Source organism: Culex quinquefasciatus, chromosome 1 (assembly GCF_015732765.1).
Source record: "Culex quinquefasciatus strain JHB chromosome 1, VPISU_Cqui_1.0_pri_paternal, whole genome shotgun sequence".
Taxonomy (NCBI): domain Eukaryota; kingdom Metazoa; phylum Arthropoda; class Insecta; order Diptera; family Culicidae; genus Culex; species Culex quinquefasciatus.
In genome coordinates this window covers 107,296,808-107,318,588 of record NC_051861.1, presented here as the reverse complement: position 1 = coordinate 107,318,588, position 21,781 = coordinate 107,296,808, and the positions used below count along the sequence as shown (strand labels likewise).

General features: G+C 34.7%; 2 protein-coding genes across 2 annotated transcripts in view; one reads left to right on the top strand and one right to left on the bottom strand.

Moving 5' to 3' along the window:
* Positions 1-21,228, bottom strand: part of LOC6041281 (probable ATP-dependent DNA helicase HFM1) — a 32,372-nt gene extending 11,144 nt beyond the window's left edge. Inside the window, exons 1-6 of the mRNA XM_038266475.1 lie at positions 21,113-21,228; positions 20,400-21,042; positions 19,759-20,341; positions 5,357-5,585; positions 5,121-5,299; positions 304-1,040 (exon numbers count right to left, since the gene is read on the bottom strand). Coding sequence (XP_038122403.1) covers positions 304-1,040; positions 5,121-5,299; positions 5,357-5,585; positions 19,759-20,341; positions 20,400-21,042; positions 21,113-21,221 — 2,480 coding nt within the window. The 5' untranslated portion in view covers positions 21,222-21,228. The remainder of the gene's footprint in view (positions 1-303; positions 1,041-5,120; positions 5,300-5,356; positions 5,586-19,758; positions 20,342-20,399; positions 21,043-21,112) is intronic.
* Positions 13,337-19,753, top strand: LOC119765541 (pro-resilin-like). Its single transcript, XM_038249623.1, has 3 exons — positions 13,337-13,518; positions 13,595-13,675; positions 19,418-19,753. The coding sequence occupies exons 1-3, from the start codon at positions 13,441-13,443 to the stop codon at positions 19,544-19,546; spliced, it is 288 nt and encodes a 95-aa protein (XP_038105551.1). The 5' UTR covers positions 13,337-13,440; the 3' UTR covers positions 19,547-19,753.
* Positions 21,229-21,781: the final 553 nt, after the last annotated feature.

Here is a 21,781-nt window from a genome sequence, read left to right as displayed (position 1 = left end):
ATTGTTTAACTTCAGCTGATCTGTCAATAACGGAGTAGCAGCTCATTGGCAGTCAACCATGCTCATGCTCATGCTCATGCTCAGGTCCTGCTCGGATGAGCTCCTTTGGCGGTTGGACTGAAGAAAGAGCGCCTCCAAAAAGTGAAAATTTCAATACCGCTTTCGCAGCGCAAAGTTTATGTTTTTTAAAAATAGTTGAACAGGTAAAATTTCATTCAGTAGAAATTTACTTAAATATTTACTAGGAAAAAGATGGCGGATTCGTGCAACGTTCAGTTTGTTTTTAAACAATTGTTTACTTACACGTTATCCTTGAAATACAGCACCTCGTTGCTCGTATCTCCGACCAGGACTGTCAGCCTAACCGAAACTTGCCTATCGTAGCCCTTGTTCTGCTGCGTGACCGTCACTTCCACGACGTAGTCCTGCTTCAAAACTAGCTCGATCTCAAAAATCGGCAACTTTCGAACCGTTTCAACCAGATTGTTACCAAACGGCGGTGCCTTCTTCAGAATCACCTCCAACTCCCGCGGGTCTGTCTCAGCCAGCTCCTGGAAGGAGATTTTCCCCCTCGCTGCCAACTGCCCGGCGTACACCACCCCGATCCCGCGCAACTGCTTCGAAAGAAACGGACTGTTCTCCCACAGTTTCGTCTCCAGACACTGCCTCAACACCAACGTACTCAAAAGCGCATTAAAAACGCCACCGTCCTCGCCGGATCCCCGTGGTCCAAGCGAAATGAACTCCACCATACACTTGACCAGTCGTCGTCCAATCGCAATCATTCGGGTGGCTTCCTGCTGGAGCGAGGGAAGCTCGATGGGCAGGTTCCCGAACACGGCCTGCATCAGGCAGGACACCATGGCGGTGGTGTTTTGGATGCGGCCTCGCAACGGGAAACGGATCGTGGAACTTGCCGTCGTGGATCGGTTCAGCTCGTTGAGGACGCGTTTGTCGCTGTTGCGGCACTTGAAGACGGCGAACTCCTGGCAGTACGTGAGCAGCGTGAACATCTCCAGCAGCGGTTCGGTGCCCTTGATCTGTGGGGAAGGAATGGAAAGTATGGTATGAGTTTTTAAAGAAAATTTGTAATCACAACAAGTATTGTCCGTCTTTCAAAGGTACACGCCGCGCGGCATTTCAGAATATGCCGCAGACATTGTTGCCAGCGATTTTCTACACTTTTGGTGCAATAAAAAACATACCCGGCAACAATGCCATGCGATTCGAAGAAGAAGATCAACAAAAACAAAACGTGTAGTATGGGATTTGACAGCGCGCATTAGCCGAAAGTGCGGCGCGTCGTTTCGAGGCTGATTTGCCGCGTGTCTTTTTCGGGAATACGCGCAATACAGAAAATATCAATGAAAAGTTTTGCTTATTTCATCAACTCTTTACGAAAAGAGCGGCAATAAAAATAAATTTAAAAACTGCTTTCAATTTTGTTCATCAAAAAATATCACAAAATATTTTTGGTAACGTCAACAGGAGTGACACTGGGTCTGGGGGTGAGATTGAGTCATACAAATTTTAGCGTTATTGTATGACCCAATCTCACCCCAGACCCAATGTCACCCCAGATGACGGTACAGAAAAAGTACCACAAAATGCATTATATACATTTTTGAATTTATAACAAAAATCTTAAAATTCTTAAATTCTTTTTCTTATCTTTGGTCAAAAAATTAAATTTACGAAGAGCCTCAAAATGCTCTATTTGAATAAAAATATTAAAAAAAGTGTTTTGTAATGTATAATGAAAAATTTACAATTTATCTTAACAGTTTTTTTTTCAATGAAAAGTAAAAATTTAGTAGGGGACAAAAACTTGGGAAAAATGCATTTGTCTGATGCACATTTTTGTAACACCTTTTTGCACACCACATTTTTTTTACTTTAAGATGGATTAAGGTTCCAATATGAGGCTCTATTTAAAATTTCAGAAAAGTATTTAAAAATTTACTTAGAAACTAGTTTGTCTAGGGTTAGGAAGACTTAAAAAATACTTTTTAAGAAAACATCTTGACAAATATAAATAATAAGAAAAAAAAACAATTCGGACATAAAGCTTTCTAAAGTTATAAGTAGTTAAGTGAAATTTATATGATTTATCAGGGCTAAATATGATGAACTTCGATAAATATTGTATCCCGGAATCGTCTTGCTGAAATCCAGAAAATCCTTGGACGTAATATTTGAACAACCCCTAATTAAATTTCTAATTTCATTAATCAATGTTTATAAATATTGTTTTTAGATCAAAAATCTATTAAACTGATACTGACTTCATTCTTAAAAGGTCTTGTCTAGCGCGTACAATTTTCCCGGGAATTTAAAAATTTGTTGCAAATTGTGCAAATATTACTCAAGAACTCAACACTCAATTTTGCGGAAAGCAATTTCCGTAACTGCTCCCCCACCAAGAAAAGATCGTCCCGATCCGTATCGACTGCACAGAAAATTTCCATCGGACAGAACTATGAAATAGGTTACTTAGCGAGTTTGAAAAATCACAAGCTTCTTTGTTAATGTTTCAAACATTATAGTTGGTGCTGTTTTGTAATTCAGTGTTACAAATATTTGTAATAAAAGATTACGTAATCCCTAATTACATCTTCGTTTGTTACATTAGTTCAACTCAGAATTACATACTTGTAATCAGCTATTACAAGAAATCTATCATTTCATTGTAATATTTTCTCATAACAATCTCAAGCACACTCGATTCATTTTTTTTTTCTACGTAATTTTGAAATTATTTTCTTTGTTTTTTTACACACAAATTCTAAAACAAAATCTGAATCTAGAATCTTTTCTTCACAACAAAAATATGAACGAGTTTCAGCATTCGTAGAAAAACAAGGCATACTTGGATCTATGAAACGTTTTGTTGGTTTTAAAATCAAGTTTTTTTGTCAAAACAACAAAAGACTTTTTTCCAAAACAACAAAATACTTTTGTGGAGTTGAAAAGAATGAATGTTTGCCTTTTTAAGTGCAATTAGCTGAAATCAATTTAATATGCATTCTCTTGCGTTTCGAATCATTTTAAGCATGTTTGAGGTGATTTAAAAATCTTTTGAAAAAGAGTTTTTTTTTCGTTGAAATTTTTTGTTTTCGTCAAACCTTACATCTTTTTGAAGACAAATGATTGCAAAACAACTGAGCTTGTGTAAAATGCATTCAAAACACTTTTTTCATTCAAATGTTGAGACTATGGCTTGTTTTTTTATTTTTTGGCTCCATAAAACTTTGATTTCTTAAATTTAACCCTCTACATCCTAACCCCGCCTCTAGACGGGCTTCGATTTAAAATATCGCCAAAAATCCATTTTTCAATTAATTTCCGAACTTTAAAAAGCATTGGAAAGAAGAACTCTTAAAACTTTAGAAAATTTTAGGTTTTAAGGTTAAACATGTTTTATGTGATTTTGCCAATGTTTTTTTTTTTAGGGGTCAACTTTGGCTGTGTTTTTTACTAACATTTATTATATTTTAGGTAAAAATAAGTATAGGAGTAATTCTCGCTGAAAGTGGACCACTATTTACACAAGGTGCTCAAAAATCAAAAGCAATGTACTTTTCCAATAGCCCCCACCAAGTTATGAAAGAAACCATGTTTGGTTGGTTGAATTTGACCTCACCTCGGCGCCACGAAGCTAAAACATTTTTTTTAATTGGTAATTTTTTTACTTAGGCGCGTCTACAAAATTGCTAATAACTTTGCCAAACTTCAACGAACCCTTGATGTTTAGGGGTGTTTTGGAAAGGAAATGAGCAGAGCTTTCGAATGCACTTGTCAGAAAAATACCGTTCCATACATTTTTTAGCCATAAAACAACAATGTATTTTTAAAAGTCATTTTTGAAGGCCGGCGCCCCGCTTTATCGAAAAACTGACAAATCCATTCGAAAGCTGAGACGATTTCACATAAAGGACCAATAAATCTAAGGTGTATGTTCCTCCTATCTTTTTTAATCTTATTTTGATTCTGGGAGCGCAGCGCTCCGTTCGTATTTCGGGCGCCCAAAATGTTGCATTAGCTTGCCCCAATTTGAGGTTTTGTCAAACAATATAGGTGCTCACTTTTTAAATTATAGTTTATTATCCAAGGATCAAGATGCACTATCAATAATTGACCAATATTTAAGGTTTTGGGTTCTGCCAGGCAATTTAATGTCTAAAAATTGTTTTTGTTTACTTTTTTTGTTGTTAGATGCTTATTTACAATTGGGTGGACATTTTAACAGTAAAACTAATGAATGTAGCATGTAGGAAATTTCACTACGAACATTTTTCTAGAGGAGAAAACGTAATTTCGATACTCCAACGCAATGATATTTTAGTTTTAGTGAGAAAAAAGTGCCAATTTTACAAATTTACCAAAATTAACAAGCACGGCCTATTATTTACATTATTATTATTTATATTATTGACATACAAGGTGACAACCTTTCAGAGTGTCAACCAAACTAACTGTGTTGGATGACGTTTTAGGGCTTTGGTGTCTTCGACAAAGTTGCAGAGGAAAAAGTTTCATGAAAGTTTGTCCGAGAGGACAAATTTCTAGTGTCTGATCTAGACGAAAGACCTACTATGTTCTAAAAAGTTATTTTGAAAATACAATTTTATATTTTTGCTTAAAACAGCAAATAAAAGAAAAAATGTCATGATAATGCCGTTATACATACACAGAAACATCTTTCATGTCAGAAAAAAAGGTGTCATTTTACCTCTGGAAATGTGTAATTTTACCACTTTTCTGGTGTAATGTCACTTTTTCAGTCTAAATTGAGGTAAAATTACATCATAAAAGCGGTAATATTAATCCTTCCAAAATTACAGCTTTCAAATTTACATTATTTTTTACTTTGTATGTTTCATAGTTAAGGAGCTATTACACAACGGAAAAAAAAACAAAAAAATATGTAATTTTACCTTTTAAAATTGTGTAATTGTAACACTTTTCTGGTTTAATGCCACAGTTCGAAATATATTTTCCTGCGTCGATTGAAATCGACGGGCAAAATCTTCAATAAAATTCATCACCTTTCCATCGCAAAGTTCGACCCAGGTGTAAATGAATAGTGATAGTCCAAACCAAACTGTTCCACAACTCACCTTCCTCAGCAGCTTCACCGTCTGGAAGCTGATACAATAGTGCGCCATCAGCCGTCCGTACAGGGTGGAACTCAGCCGCAGTCCGTCATCACCTCCGTCGGATCCGCCTCCTTGATCTTTCGCGACGATCGCAATTGCAGAGTATTTCTCCAGGGCATTCAGCACGGTGCGGCAAAGTTCTAAAAAAAAGAGGGTTAAAATTTTAATGGTCCAACTCTGACAGGTCGTCTCGTCACCTTCCAGGTTCCGCTCGATCTGGGCCTTGTCCTTGGCCGCGGGCAACCCATACCGGACGGGGGCGCCGAGGGCTCGCACGTACAGAAACGTTGACCGCAGCCAGACCATGGCGCTGGCCAGATCGGTGATGGTTTGCAGGACGATTTCCGAGTTGAGGTGTTCGGCCAGGTGCTCGTGCAGGTACGACTCGATCGGGATCGATCCGGTCGCGAGGCGTTCGTACTTTTGCTGAAAGTGAAGCAAGAGGTTGGCATTAGTTTGAGCTTTTAAGTTTTAGTTAGTGCAAACTTGGTGATGGGAATGACATTCATTACACACAAAGGAAGGGCTAAAAAAGGGGATTGACTAAGTTGTACAAGGCAGATCGAGAAGAAGAATAAGAAGAAGAATGTGAAGAATTGTGAGCACAGAAAACAGAACATTGATCGCGTCCTTCACGAAGTCAAATCGTGACGAGACACCCGCTGCCACAACTATTTTCTGCTGATGCTTCTGCTACTGTTGAGGATGCATTTTAATTGCACCACGTGTAGCTAAGCTATGAGGTTCTACCCATCTTACTCCTACACTACAGTGTTTAGTGTGTAACGATTATGATCGTTAATTTTAACAATTATTTGGTACTCTTTTTCTCGCGTCAGCGTAAATTTTAATTGGATTGTTATAACAATATTTTTTTTCAATTTAAACACCGTCAAACATAATTTTAGCGTATAGTTTCTACTAAAACAGGTTAAGTTCAACAAAAAGTCATCGATCGGAATTGCAAAGTAGTAAACAGTCACGTGGTTTGATTTAATTAGACTCGGATCTCCGATCAGTTATCAGAATATCTAAGTTTAGATTATCACTTGACATACCCTTGACTTAATTATTTGAGCATAAAACGTGTTTTCTATAAATGAAATAGTATCAATTTTTTTTAAACATTGAAAATAACATTAATAGCGAAAAAAATTGCGTTGAAACTTGAGAAACATAAAACTTTACTATAATTGAACATATTTTAATTTTAATATTTTGAATCAAATAATTGTTCAAATATCATAGTTGCAGTTGTGTACAAATCTATTACGCAAAGTATTTTTTCGGGAATTCTTGGTTTTTTATATGATTTAGATGATAAAAAGCCATCTTTTGAGCAACAAGGCATTTAAAAAATGTTTCCTTTCGCTTTAAAATTACCCCAAACAATCGGGGGACAAACAAAATTATTACTGACTGACATTGAAATTTGCATTAAAAATAAAACTTGTAAAATCGATGGAATACATGGTATAGCGCTTATATCTAGGGTGAGTTATCAAAAAGCCGTAAGAGCTACCGTGACCTCTGACACTAATTTTCGTTTTTCTCCAAAATTAAACAAAATTTCATTTATTTTTAGTTTGGAGCACTTGAAGGCCGTGTAGATGAACAATCTCAAGCATTTTTGATATTGGTTTATCGTAAGTAGGTCGAATACCGATGCAAAAAGGACTTTGTTTACCAATGGATTTTCAATCAAATAAAGACTTTTAATATTTTTTAAACTATGGGACCACACATCAGTAAAAGCTTAAGAAAACAATTATTTTCATAAATTCATTGATATTTTGCCAATTTTTGTTCTAGTAAACTTTTAATGAAACTTCATCATTTTTTTATGTTATGTAAAATTTCCTGAGGAATTCGACACAAAAATCAAATATCTTCAAAACAAAAATTCATGTTTTCAAACCACCTTTTCAAATGTTAGGCTAGAACTATTGTTTCCTTAAAAACCTGTCTGAACACCTTTCATTTGCGCTTATGTCCAATAAGATAATTGATGCATTTCGACAAAAATCATTGCAGTCTTCAGCTGCAATGATCCGCTCTTTATGTAGTTTATAAGTTAGTTTTAAGGTATCCCTTTTCCCTTTTGTACATGTAGGACCTCCTACATTTGAAATCACTGAATAGCGAAAGCTACAATATTTCATGAATAAATGAAAATTGCTAGTATTAAAAATTGAGGTGAAAAGTCATCGTTTGTGATTGGACACTCAATAATATTTTAACTGAATGAATGTACATGGAAAAGAAATTTGAATAAATATAAATTAAAAAAAAAAAAACTTTCATTTGCGCCCATGAGGGCAAAAATCGAATAAAATGGCGCGGAGCTACGATTTTTTGAAAAATTAGGTTTTTTGGACCACCCTAACACGGCGTAGATCACCCTAATGGTCAAAGGAACCCTCGCAACAATTTTGGGCTCGATTGGATATCTTTTTTTTCTTTTTTTTTCAAATAAAAAAATATAACTAATCTAATCTAATCTAATCTAACCCTAGCGCAGCCAGTCTTTCGAGGGCATCCTGGAAAATGCCTTAGGTTGATTAACGCCTAGCATCCACTTGTCATTATTAACAATTCCAGTGCCCCAATGCAATAAATTGCTTTGAAACATCACAAACGTTAAAGCGGCCAGGCCAACTGCGTAAAGTTAACAGCAAAGATGATTCGTTGAATTGGATTGAGTTTGAACACGAATATTCAAACAACAATACAGTTCTTTTGAAGATATTTGATTTTTGTGTCGGATTTCTCAGGAAATTTTACATAACATAACAAAATTGTAAAGTTTCATTAACAGGGGAGGAAGAAACGTGGGGATCCCCCGCTCACGTTCCTGTTTTTAGAGTAATTTATCGTTGGGAGCACCATGCTAAGAAGTTTTGGTGCTCCGGGATCCTCTGGGATGGGACATTGTATTTCCACAAATGCCCTGGACACCATTTGCCGTGGTTATAGCGCCACAACTCGCTCTTTTTCAAATAAAAAATATAACATTTTAAATTACAAGCCATGGTTTAACATGTGAATTAGAGGTGAGCAAAACCGCTCTTTTTTAGGAGCCGCTCATTTTCGTTCGCTCATTAAAAAGAGCCACTCTTTTGAACGGCTCATTCGCTCTTTTTCAAAATTTAGATGAAAAGGTTTTTTTTTAAGAATCGTGTGATTTTATAAGTTATTTCACATAATAAATTATTCGATAAAAAATATATTGTGGTTTGGTTGAGCGTTTTAGCAGAATGCATTACTATGCATACAAAGAGACGAGTTGTTCCTTTTAATTCCGATATATATTTTTAATAGTCGGGAACAGAACACTGATGAACACTGATGACGAAATACCTTTCTATCAAGATATTAAAACTATATAGCGGAATTAAAAAATTAAAGCTGAAAACTAGAAGATAACCTTGAAAACCATGGTCTTGGTGGTCTCTTTGTCTAGAGTTCTACTCGAACCTAAATATTCGAGTAATTGAATGGCGTCCAAACTTATATCTAGGATGCTGGAAAAATTGCTTCTTAATTTTAAAATTGCGATTATTTCTGCAATAATTGAACTAATGCTGATATTTTATTTGGAGAAAATATTCTGTGTACTCTTTTATACATGCTGGATTTATCGATAAAGTCTATAAATGCTTTATCAAACAAAAGGATTTATTTTTTACAATATGAAATGTTCAAATTTGTGTTCCGGTAATACTTTCATGTACAATCAGTTGTTCGATGAAAAGTTTTTTTTTTTCATAGTGTTTGGAAAATCATTTACTTTGTGGATTGATTTTTGTAAGCATTGAATTATTTGAAATTGCATTTTCATTGGAGTACCCGCAGTCGAGCAGTTTTTGACAGTTCGCTCCATAAGAAATACATTGTAGAAAAAAGCAAAAACTGCTCGAATGGAAGTGCTCCATTGTCAAAAACAAAAAAAAAATAATACTATTTTTTTGGAAATTCAGTTAATTATTTTTATAACAAAAATCATCCCATCTTGAAACGGTTCTTTCAGAAGACAGGAGTTTAAAAAAGAACCGCGGTTCTTTTTTTGTGAGCCACGGTTCGTTCGCTCTTTTCAGTGAACCGGCTCTTTGAGCGGCTCGCTCTTTTTTCGCCCACCTCTAATGTGAATGATAAAAGTGTTTTAAAACGCATTTTACACCTGTCCAGATGTTTTGCATTATTTAGTTTTTAAAATATCAAAGTATCGACGAAATATTTTTTGTCGAATAAAAACTTTTTACAGTACCGTCAATTGGGGCGAATCGGGACACATGGGGCGAATTGGGACAGCAGTTTTAACTAGAGCGTCCAATTTCCCGGGAAACGGGAAATTTTTAATTTATTGAAAATTGTTCTGATCTTGATTCTGATTAATATTTTGCATAGAAAATGTATAGGACAGCGACTTCAATGGATAAAATAAGTGTGAAGATCAATTAACAGGTTGACTGCATGTAAAAAATCATACAACTTCAAGAAAATGTTTATATTTTTCTAATTTTATAAGCTCAATCGTAAAATAAATCAAAAAAAATATCTCAGGTATTTTTTGATGAGAAGTATTTGTTTATCAAAGTGTTTGGATAGTGAGTGAGATGAATCCATACTCCACAAAAAATCATTTAAGCTTGCCTCTGTGACCAGTTTTAAAGAGTGTGGTTTGACACATAAATTTGAAATGACAAAAATACATGCAGAAATTGTGTTTTTATGACAAATAACTATCCTAAAACAAATTATACTGATTTCAGCTATTGAACAAAATGGCAAAGCTGTTTAGTTTTTCCTTAAAAATCTAACTTCTCGTGTTTGGTTTACTTCAAAAAAATTCAATGTTTTCAAATATTTGGAGTAAATTTCAAAAATATTTTGCATTTTTTGGACACCTCTTAAACAATACAAAGCACTTTTCAATAATTTTTATGGCTTTATTATGCCACATGATTTTCAGGTTCATAATTGATTTCGGTTTTCATAGCACAAAAACATGATTTTAATTTTACGATAAATTAACATAGAGCAGTTCTCTACGGAATCGGTCTTTTTTCTTTAATTTTATTTTTTGTATTTCTTAAACCGGCTGAAACTTTTTTGGTGCCTACGGTATGCCCAAAGAAGCCATTTTGCATCATTATTTTGTCCATATAATTTTCCATACAAATTTGGCTGCTGTCCTTACAAAAATGATGTATGAAAATTCAAAAATCTGTATCTTTTGAAGGAATTTTTTGATCGATTTTGTGTCTTCGGCAAAGTTGTAGGTGTGGGTATGGACTACACTGAAAAAAAATGTTACACGGTAAAAAAAATGGTGACTTTTTATTTAACTTTTTGTCACTAAAACTTGATTTGCAAGAAAAAAACACTATTTTTAATTTTTTTTTATTTTTTGATGGGGCAAACATGTGCACTAATTTAAAAAAATGAAAAACTGCGACTTTTTTCAAAAAAGTCACCTAAAAATGGATTTAACTTGAAAACTTTATCAAAATTTTACTAAAGTACTTTTTGATTGCAAATTTGATTTTACATCGAAAAATGAAGTTGAAAAATTTTTGCGACCAATATTTCGATTTTTTTAAAAATCAGTATTGATTCAAAAATTCATAACTCGGTCAAAGATTTTTTGCACAACTTGGAAATTTCTGAAAAGTCGGCATTTTATGTCCTCTTAAACATATAAAAAAATAATAATAATAAAAATAGTGTTTTTTTGCAAATCAAGTTTTAGTGATTATAAGTTAAATAAAAAAATCACCAATTTTTCTTTACCGTGCATCATTTTTTCCAGTGTAGTCCGTATCCATACCTACAACTTTGCCCAAGACACCAAATCGATCAAACAATTTCTTCAAAAGATACAGATTTTTGAATTTTCAAATATCATTTTTGTATGGACAGCTGCCAAATTTGTATGGAAAATTATAAGGACAAACTTATGATGCAAAATGGCTTCTTTGGGCATACCGAAGGCACCAAAAAAGTTTCAGTCGGATTAAAAAATACAAAAAAAATCGAATGACCGAAATATGAGAGAATTGCTCCATAATTTCACAATGAGACTTGAATTTTTCCTTTTTAATCCTGCAACACTCATTGTTGCACCAGTGCTCCTTATTTCTTTCACTTCAAATTGTAATTTCTTGAATACTAGGTATTAAACGAATTGAAGTAATTATTTTTGCACAAACCGATCTGAAATATTCAACGATACCAATGCTATTTTTACCCCATTTGATCATGGTAAGGGCAGTAAAGGGGTTTAAATTTTTTTAATATGAAATACCACCAATTGTTCTTTAAAAAGCTTTAAAAAAGCTTACCTAAATTGTAATAGTTTATTTTCATTCAGCAATTTCTATTTCCAGTTGCTTCATTATCAGAAAGAAATCTTGATATCAAAATTGCTGGTCACCTGATTAATTATAAACGAATTAAATATTAAATAAGATTGAACAAAATCATGTTGAGTTTCATTCATTATTTGTTTCAGAGCATTTCCAAAAATATTAATCCAAAAAGTTGAGAAAATGTATACTTCGGCTTGAATTTAGGGAATTCCCGGGAAATTTACAAATTTCCCGGGAAACGGGAAATATTTTTTTTTTGGGAAATGTAAAAAGCACATTGTGAAACTTTTTGTAATTAAAAAATTACGCTCGTAATTAGAAATTTACTTTTTCTAATTTTATTTTGTCCTCATTCTTGGAAGAATTGTTGGGATTCTATTTTTTTTTGCTGAGATATCAAATTTTTTAAATTAATTTAAACCTTCTAAAATCAAAAATATTACAGAATTTTGAAATGCAAGCTTAACATTTCAAAAGGGTAAAAAAAGAATTTTTAGCCTTTTTGAGATAATGGTGATTTTGAAATTTTACCTAGATTCGAATGATTGGAAAATTTCACATTGAAGATCAAACCGATAGTTGTATCTTACAGACTATTTTTCCGATGTTAAAAGTTCAAGCATGCAAATTGTACAACAAATTCTTGAAAAATTCTTTGCTCAACTTTTTTTTACAATTTAAATGATAACAGTGCCATTCTAGAGCAGAAAATGTGAAAAAACAAGCAAGAAATAGAAAAAAAGTCACAGTAAAAACATAAAACTGTTAAATAGGCAAAATGTAATGATGGTATAATAGGCCAAATGCTGCCAAAAACAAACATAAACTTAACAAGATAAATGCAAATTAAAATACTAAAAATGATAGGTACAAGAAAAATATAAAACAAGAAATGTAAAGTTTTTCGTAGAACAAAAGTTGCTCAAAATTATCTCCTCAACAATAGAAAAAAAAATGACCGATAGAGGGTTAAGCCATTTTGGTACACTTGAACATATGAAAAACAGGATTCTGAGAATGTTTTTTGAAAAAAAAAACCAACACCTAAAACATTGCTGAAGACACCAAATCGATCAGAAATTGTTTTTCCTTTTTACTCTTTTTTTCATATTTTTTCGCTAGCATGATAGAAATAGTTCGATCTATGAAAATGATGTTTTCATTAAATACTTGTTTTAAACATGCTATTAAATACGCATTATAATTTACATAACAAAAACATTTTTAAATAAATTAAAAGGCATATAATGACTGTTTCAACAAACTTAGTATCAATTTATTTATTTTCATGAGACCTCATTTTTGCATTTATGCAAATTGAAAACAATTTAGACCTAGATCCACCATCCCAGATTCCTCTCGTGAGGACCTTGTCACGGGTTTGAGACGACATTCCTGAACCACCAACGAAGGAGGGGGCCCAACAACCACACCAAACCAAAAACAAACGAAACAAAAAAAAAAAATCCGTATCGCGATTGGCGATTGATTATGAATATGCACTTCATGGGGTCCGTCCCCACGATGAGCAGCTGGAGTTGAGAACCTACTAGACACGACGACCCAGCGCGGGAAACTTCTCCTCGAAAGGCTCGTCGTCAGCAGCCACCAAACAGCCATAATGTGTGTGACATCTTTGGCGAAAAAGGCTCGGCTGCACGGCCCCGGATCTAAAGTTCAAAGCGGTTTCGCGTTCGTTGCGATCTCAGAACTCGGAAAACTCTCCCTTCTGGAAGAAACTGCGCGCGCGAGCCTCCCCGCGTATAAATACAGAACTTGGGACGGTTGGTTGGCTCAGTCGTCGACGTCAATCCGGATCGAACACGGGAAGCAGTTATGCAGAAGTGATTTTAGGGAAAAAATACAAGTGTGTGATAATTCTTAGCAAATAGAACAAGCATTTTACAAAAATGTTCAAACAACTGTTTCTTGTGATCTCATTCATGTACTTTGTGTACTCGGCGCCGCAGGCAGAGAAATATGAAGCGGTAATTTAGAAAAATCTATGTGGTTATTGTGGATAGTTGAAACAAGTAACGGAAATATTTTGTTCTTTGGTTGCAGTACGAGTACCAGTACGAAGTGAAGGATCCGGAGAAGCAGCTGTTCTTCGATAAAAATGAAGCGGGAGATGCCGGAGGCAAAGTAAGTTGAACATTTTAAAACCATTTCAACGGTTATTTTTTTAGAATATTCCCTTTGCAAGCTGGGGTGACATTGATAGGGTAAAGATTTCTATGCAGTATGAAAACTACAAAAACTTAGGTCAATAGAAAAGTATATCTAGATCTTTTGAAAAAGTTCTAATAGTCAGTTTATTATCGTTAAGAAAAATATAAAACAGATAATTTTGATACCCTCAAAGTGTAATGTTTATTTCCATTTAAATTAGTTCAAATAGGTGCGTTCATCCCGGGAATTCCCAGGACAAAATTCCCGGGATTTTTTCAAAACCGGGAATTCCCAAATCTCGGGATTTTTTATAAACTGTCCCAGGAATTCCCAAATTTAAAAAAAAAAAACAAATTTCGGTCTGAAAATTGAAATTGGGTTGTAGAAATAGATAAACAGTTGAATACATAGTAATCGATATGAATTTTAAAGCATTAAAGTTAGTATTCGGCATATACTAGCGTTAATTTGTCTTTAGAGAGTAAATTGTAAAAAAAATATTCTACAAACCGAAAAATGCCTAGCGCTTTAAATGTTTTCTGTTTAATTTTATACAGTTTTAAGAGACTGGGTATAATATTAACGTATGGGGAGAGTGGGGAGACTTGATCCCATTTTTTTGTATCGCACATAACTCTGTCAATTTCTCACAAAACTATGATCTTTTTGCATGAATTGAAAGCTTAAACATTCAACTATGTTTGGCTGATAAGGGTATCAGATAAACTCTTCGAATCATGCCAAGCGTTTTAAAATAATATTTGAAACCGGCGTTTTCAAAATGTTGGGGGTAATTTGATCCCCTTTTCAACATTTTGAAGAAATCTTAAGCAAAATGTTTCTAATTCATCTAAACTTTTAATTTTCTATAAGTTGCAGCAAAATCACATTAAACCTGTACGTTTGTGTTCAAAATATAACAAGTTTAGAATCTATGGCATTTCCCCGAAACTCATATTACCGAAGGGACATTTCCCCGAATGCCACTTCCCCGAAAAGACACTTCCCCTAATTGTCATTTCCCCAGATTCCATTCAGCCGAATTTCCCATTTCCCCAAATCGTCCACATCCCTGAATGCCATTTTCCCGAATGGGCCACAATCCCGAATGCCACTTACCCGATTAGTCATATCCCTGAATAGTCATTTCCCTGAATGCCATTTCCCCAAACGCGGTCAAGCGGAAATGCCCGGTGCCCCGGGAAATAGCATTTTAAAAGAAAAAAAAATGATGACAATTTTTATCACATCAAACTACATATTTAAAGGTTCGTAATGGCCTTGAATGATCAACTTTCTTTTTGGCTTCATTCAGAACAGACGTCGCATTTTAGGGGGGATTCAATACAAATTCCAATACAATGAATATTGTTACAGACTTTTTTTTATACATATATTCTCAAAACAAATACTTTTTTCTTATAGACATGATAATAATAATGCAATAGAAGTTTTGTTATTTTTTATGATTCAAAAAACATACCGTGTGATTTTCGTAGTACAGAACCCCGTACACACTCATCATTGGTTTGGGATTTGGCGAAAAGTATAATCAACAAAAACTTTAAATAAAATTTGTACCAGCCTTATGTACCTATTTGTTCGATTTTTGGGTTCTTGAACAAAATTCGAAAAAAGACAAATTTCCTTGCAAATTTCTCAAAAATAACATCTAATTATGCGGTTGAATACAAATGTTAATTGAACAAAAAAAAAATAGTACAGTCCAGACTTGATTATCCGAAGGCTTCGGAAAAATTTCACTTCGGATAATCAAAACTTCGGATAATCGAATCACGAATTTTTTTTTATGATGCCTATTTTTTTTTATTGTCGAGCGTATGTCCCCTACACTACGTTAAAGTGATTAAGAACTTTTAAATCCAAGGCCAATATGGCGGTGTTGAAATATTGAAAAAATGCATTTTATTATTTAATAGGCAATCAACTATTCAAATTTGACTTAAATGGGGTTGCAGTACTCAAATTTGATGTTTAAAACAAGAAAAAGAAAAAAACGAAAAAAAAATTTTTTTTTCGTGATTCGATTATTCGAAGTCCCATACAAACCTTCTAATAATCAAACTTCGGATAATCGAGGCTTCAGATATTCGAGTCTGGACTGTAATTGGGTCCTTAAATTAAGCTTAAATTTGTGATATTATTGTTCACAACGATATGGCTTATTTTTCTAAGTACAATGACCCTTTGAACGACCGCAAAGGATTTAAAATGGATTTTTAATTCAATTTTTTAAAATTCACTTCACGGCCCTTCTTGGCACAAAAGTTTCTACTTGACAGCTCGTTCCAAGGGGACCATAGTGGATCCATAGAAAAAATGTTGTCTTGTCAATAACTTTTTTTTTGCATAAAAATGAATAAAACGTTATCTGAAATGGTTTTTAATCATGTTTCTTACCGTTGTTCATAAAAATTGACAAAGGGCTTTACTACCCAATTGACAACATTTAATCAACAGCATACCTGAAAAAGCTGTTTGTTCGGTAAAATTAAGAAAGAAAATATCTGTCATTCATGGAAAAAGGCGAAAATAATGATAAGGTCATATGAAAATTCGGGAAAATTTAAATTTATATAAACGGCAATTGGCGTAAGTGTCACTTCGGGGAAATGGCCGATTAGGGGAAATGGCATTCGGGGATGTGGCCAATCAGGCGAAATGATATTCGGGGAAATGGCATTCGGGGAAATGAGCTAGACCCCAAGTTTAGCATGCAAAATATTTAAAAACTTAAAATTATCTTTTTTAGACCAAAATTGAGCATGTTTACAAAAGCTGGTAATTTTTGTTCACAAAAAATTTGAAAAATGGTTCAAACTGCAGTAAGTTATGTACAACTATACTGAAGGAAACTATGTACAAAAACCCAGCCCAATTATTTAATCTTGAGGCTGATTCCAGTGACTGTAAAAATGCAGGGATCAAGTCTCCCTAAACGCACTTTTTAAACAATTAATTGTAAAAATAGTATGACGATAAATTTAACGTCAAATGCGTAAGGGTTTTGGTGTTGATATGTTTATCAAACAATTCATGTATTAAAATATTTTTTTAAATAATTTTTGAGTGTTTTCTTCACTTATCAAAACAAATAAAAAAGATCTCTTGGAAGTGTTTTGCAGCAATTCTTAGAAAAATGTGTGTAACTTAATCTAAACATTTTTTATTTTTTTTTTCTTTGTTTTCTACAATGAGTTTTAGCAAATTTCGCACAACTTTCCAGAACAAAGCTAATTGTTTTACCCACATGCTGACGAGATACAGGCTTGGGATCAAGTCTCCCCACTCTCCCCTACGTTAAACGGAATATTTAAAAAAAAACTAAGTTCTTTTTTTTTCAAAGCGAAAAAATAACAGAAATTAAAAATAAATCTAAATTATTTTCTTTAAAATTTTAAAAATTTCAAAAGTTTCAAAAGTTTCAAAAACTTTAAAAATAAAAAAAATAAACTTTTTAAAGATTTCAATGATTTCAAAAGTCTAAAATTTCTAAAAAATTAAAATATTTTTGATTCCAAAATTTTTAAACAATTCTATTTTTTATGAATTTCAAAAAAATATTTTTTTTCGAAATTGAATTTAAAAAATTTCCTTCACTTTTTTTAATTTAAAAAAATTGAAAAAGGTACAAAAAACTTAGTTTTTTTTTCTATTTTAATTTTTTTAAAGGAATTCTAAATAAAATTGAATAAAAAGTTAGTAACTCTAAAAAGTCAAGAGCAAATTAGGCTGGTACAAATATTTTTGAAAGTTTTTGTCACCCCCCCCCCCCCCCCCTTCAAAATTGGCCCGAAAAATCAGGGGGCAAAACAAATATTTTTACATTAAATTTCAAAATTTCAATGAAAATTCAAGTGCAACCAGCTGAAATTCTCCTGCGTTTAAAATTATTTTTAGCATGTTTGGGTTTATTAAAAAATCTTAAGATTTTTTGAAAATTTTCGATGCAAGATCTTTTTTTTCGATACAATTTTTGTTTTTGTCAGATCTTAAAGTTTTTTGAAACCTAATGATTGCAAAACAACTGAACTAGTGTAAAATGCATTTTAAAACACTTTTTTCATTTTAATGTGAAGATTATGGCTTGTTGTTTAAATTTTTATATTTTTTTGCCCCCCTCCCCCCCCCCTTAACCTCGGCCAGGGCCGAGGGACAAAACTTTTTTAAATATTTGCATCGGCCTTAACAAACCTATGTTAATTTCAAAAATCCAGAAAAAAATGCACCTGTCCAGTTGTTTTGCAAAGCATTCATTTCCAAAATTTCTAAGCATTGACGAAAAATTAATTTTTGCGAGAAAAAAAGTTTTTGCGGTGCTGTATATTGTAATTTCATAAAAGTTCAAAATATTTTCAAACGAGCCGAAAAAGGCATTTTAGATTGTTCTCAGTTGATTAGACTTTTATTTCCATTGAAATTTTGACGTTTTTTGAAAAAAAAAATTGCCTCCAGATTTTGGGACCAATTTTGAAGGGGGGGAGGGGGGAGACGTTTGTTAAACTTTTGGCATCTTTAAAATCTTTAGAATTTTTAAAATTTCTCGAATATGTTAAAGTTTTTGAAATTTTTGAATGAATTTTTTTGTACTTGAATTTATAATCTCAATGAAAAATCCAAAATACCGTATTTTTTCGAAAATACTGAAATTTTTATAATTTGCAATATTGGTGTCAAACGAAGCGAAATTTCGTATGCTTTTTCGCCTTTAGCTTTTTCTATGAATTACTAAAACTTTCACAAAATACCTTGTTTTTCGAAAATTCTCAAATATTCATAATTTACAATATAGGTTTCACTTGTATGAAAATGCATGCAAAATTAAATTGTATGAAATTTTTAGTATATTTGAAAAAAATACGGTACGTTGTGAAAATTTGAGTGTTTTTCAAAGAAATCTAATAAAAGAGAAATAAACATACACAATTTCGCTTCCTTTGTTACTTAGATTGTAAATTCTTAAAATTTGAGTAATTTCTAAAAATAAACTATTTTGTGAAATAGTAAAGTAAGTAAGAATAAATCAGTTTTTGGTATTTTTTGTATTCATGCTTGGAAACTTACTACATTTTCAACAAAAAATATTCTTAGTGAAAACATTGAACAACATGATATGAGTAAAATAAACATAGAAATTGCAGGCCATAGTATTAATAATTGAATGTAAAAAGTGTTTATAGTGGTTTTGAAAGCATTAGTTTTCAAAATTTCGTAGATTTGAGGGAAAAAAATCGTGAAAAGAAACTTTTTACAAAAAAAGATCATTCCCAAACATGCTAATTATTAACGCAATCAATTTCAAAAATTGCTTTCAGTTGTTAGACGATTATTTCCATACAAATTTTAAAGTTCTTTTGAAAAAAAATTGCCCCCGCGTCTATCGGTAGAAAAGATCGCTGTTCATAAATATGGATGAAATCGTGTGCAAAAAGAAGCAGTTGAAAATATTGTCACATCTCCGAAAAATTCGATCTCAAAGTCTAGAGTTTTTTTTAATAAGGTTCTATAAGCAACTGTGTATCATATGTTTATAAATCCTTTTCAATAGTTCTGGAAGTATTGGTGGTCTGATGCTACCATGGGCGTTAGAGGCTTAAAAGTTCTTCGTCATTCTGGTCATGCCTGTAACATAGCCATCTGCCCGCGTTTTTTTTGCCTTGAAAATTCTTAAAACTAAAATAACATTCATTTCAGGTCTCCGGCAAATACTCCGTCTGGCTTCCGGACGGTCGCCTCATGACGGTCAAGTACACGGTGGACAAGGAAAGCGGCTTCGTTTCCGACGTCGACTTCCAAGAGAACGCCAACCCACTATCGGGATAACACCATTCAGGATCATCACCACACACACGACTGGACACAAACTGCGAGGGGGCGGAGAAGAGTTGCACAAGGGTATTTGAGCGATTTTCAGCGAATTATTTTAAAATAAGGTGGAGAGAGTGACACGGGAGATTAGCAAATGGCGAACACATTTTGTACAGATTTTAAGTAGTTAGTTTGAAAATATAAAGATTCTTTTTGTTTAAACTTACCACATTTTCCCGCTGGGTCATGATGACGGCCACTCCGAACGTGTCGAACTGGGGGCGGCCTGCCCGTCCGATCATCTGGAAGATGCTACTCTCTGGATATTCTTCCATGCCGTAGTCGGTGTACATCTGCGTAGATTTAATGATGACCAAATGTGCGGGTAGGTTGACACCCATGGCCAGTGCGCTCGTGCAGCACATGACCGGAATGTTGCCGGCTCGGAACGATTCCTCCACCAGGCTCCGATCGGCGAAGCTCATCCCCGCGTGGTAGAACACGTATCCCGTGGGAAGGCATCGCTTCAGCTCAACGTTTTGAACCTTTTCGGCGATTTCCATCAACGCATTGTTCCGGTCTGGAGTGAGCCTAAGGGGGTGGTTGTTCACCAGGTGATTGATGGCGGTTTCCGTGGCCTTCCGGGTGCTGCAGAAAACGAGCGTGGGGCGGTTTCCGGAATACTTGACGATGATGTCGAACAGCTTGTAGTTGAGGTTGAGGTCGAAACGGTACGAGGAGGTGTTCGTGTCGCAGTAATATCCCTGCACGTATTTGTCGATCTTGATCGGGCGGCGGGACTCGGCGATGCTAAGGGAAAGAATAGCTCAGAGAATGCTCCGGCCAGTCATCGTAAAGAAGTACTCACTTGTAGAAACACGTCGTATTCCCATGCCCAACCCACGCCGCCAAGTCCGCCACGTTCGGCGCCGTCGCCGACAACGCAATAATCCGCATCGGTTCCATCCCCCCCTCGCTCTCGCCCCCAATAAACCGGTGAATATTCCTCATCCGTGACACGACCGCCTCCAGCACCGGCCCCCGGTTCGGATCGTTCAAGATGTGCACCTCGTCGATCATGACCAGCTTAATAAGCCTCATAAACTGCACATTCTGCCTCCACCGCCGCGTCACCGAGTTCCACTTTTCCGGCGTGGTCAGTATCAAATTACAGTCCGGCAGATCCCAAAAGTCCCGCAAGTCAGTATCCCCCGTTACCTCGGCACTCTTCACCCCGATCCGCTCAAACTTCTCCCTCCAACCGTTGAACTTTTCCGCGCAAAGTGCCTTAATCGGAGCGATGTAAATCATTTTAAAGTCCCCGCCGTAGCTCGCGTCCTCCAGGTTCATCAACAGCCGAACCATGGCCAGCTCGAAAATGACCGTCTTGCCCGACCCGGTCGGAGCGCTCACCACCAGCGATTTGTCCGCGTACAGTAGGTCGTCCATGACGAGCGATTGGATCTCGTTGAACTGGGTGAATTCCGAGAAAATGTGGCGGAACGCGGGAGCTGAAAGAAAACAGGACAGGAAGGTTCGGTTCGGATTTGGTTGCAGAAATTCGTTTTTTTTTAAACGAACCAATTTCGTCCACCGAACGGAGATCTCCGACTCTGCCGGAGTACATAGTGGGACGGGGATGGCTGGTCCAGGTGCGGGCCGGTGCCGAAGGTTGGAGTTCCGATTCCATGGTTTGAAATTTCCACGATTGATTTGAAGCTTTGAAGTCACGTGTTTACAGATTTGAATTTTGAATTTTATGTTGCTGTCACGTGGTCCTCCGTTAGACGCGTGTGGCGAATGGTTCAAATTTTCATACAGAGATGGCGCCGCAGTGCTGCTTTTAAAATTAACGCACAGTGGGAAAAGTTCAACAAAAAATTTAAGTTGAAGTTGAGTTGCAATAATTTTTAGATTGTCATTATTTTTTTAAATTTTATTTTTTTTATTTTAGAATCCATGATCATTTATTTAATTTTTAAGATTTAGAATTTCTAAATTTCAGAATTTTGAAATTTTAAGCTTTTTATGAACACAAAATAAAAAAATCAAACCAAATATACACTGAAAGCCCGACCATGGAAATTTTTAAGAACATTTGCTAAAAATGCTGCTTATTAAAATAACTGTGGCTTTTTGGTGAAAGTAAACGCAAAAATGGTAGAATGTACCATGCTTCCACAAAATTGCATGGTAGCAATTACGAATTCATTATCATTTTTTCCATATTGGAGGGTTGATATCACCATA

Bases quoted from the DNA above. Each gene is read 5' to 3' on its own strand.
- LOC119765541 (XM_038249623.1), top strand. From the start codon at position 13,441: ATGTTCAAACAACTGTTTCTTGTGATCTCATTCATGTACTTTGTGTAC. The intron at 13,519-13,594 runs GTAATTTAGAAA...CTTTGGTTGCAG, and splicing joins AGGCAGAGAAATATGAAGCG to TACGAGTACCAGTACGAAGT. The intron at 13,676-19,417 runs GTAAGTTGAACA...CATTCATTTCAG, and splicing joins CGGGAGATGCCGGAGGCAAA to GTCTCCGGCAAATACTCCGT.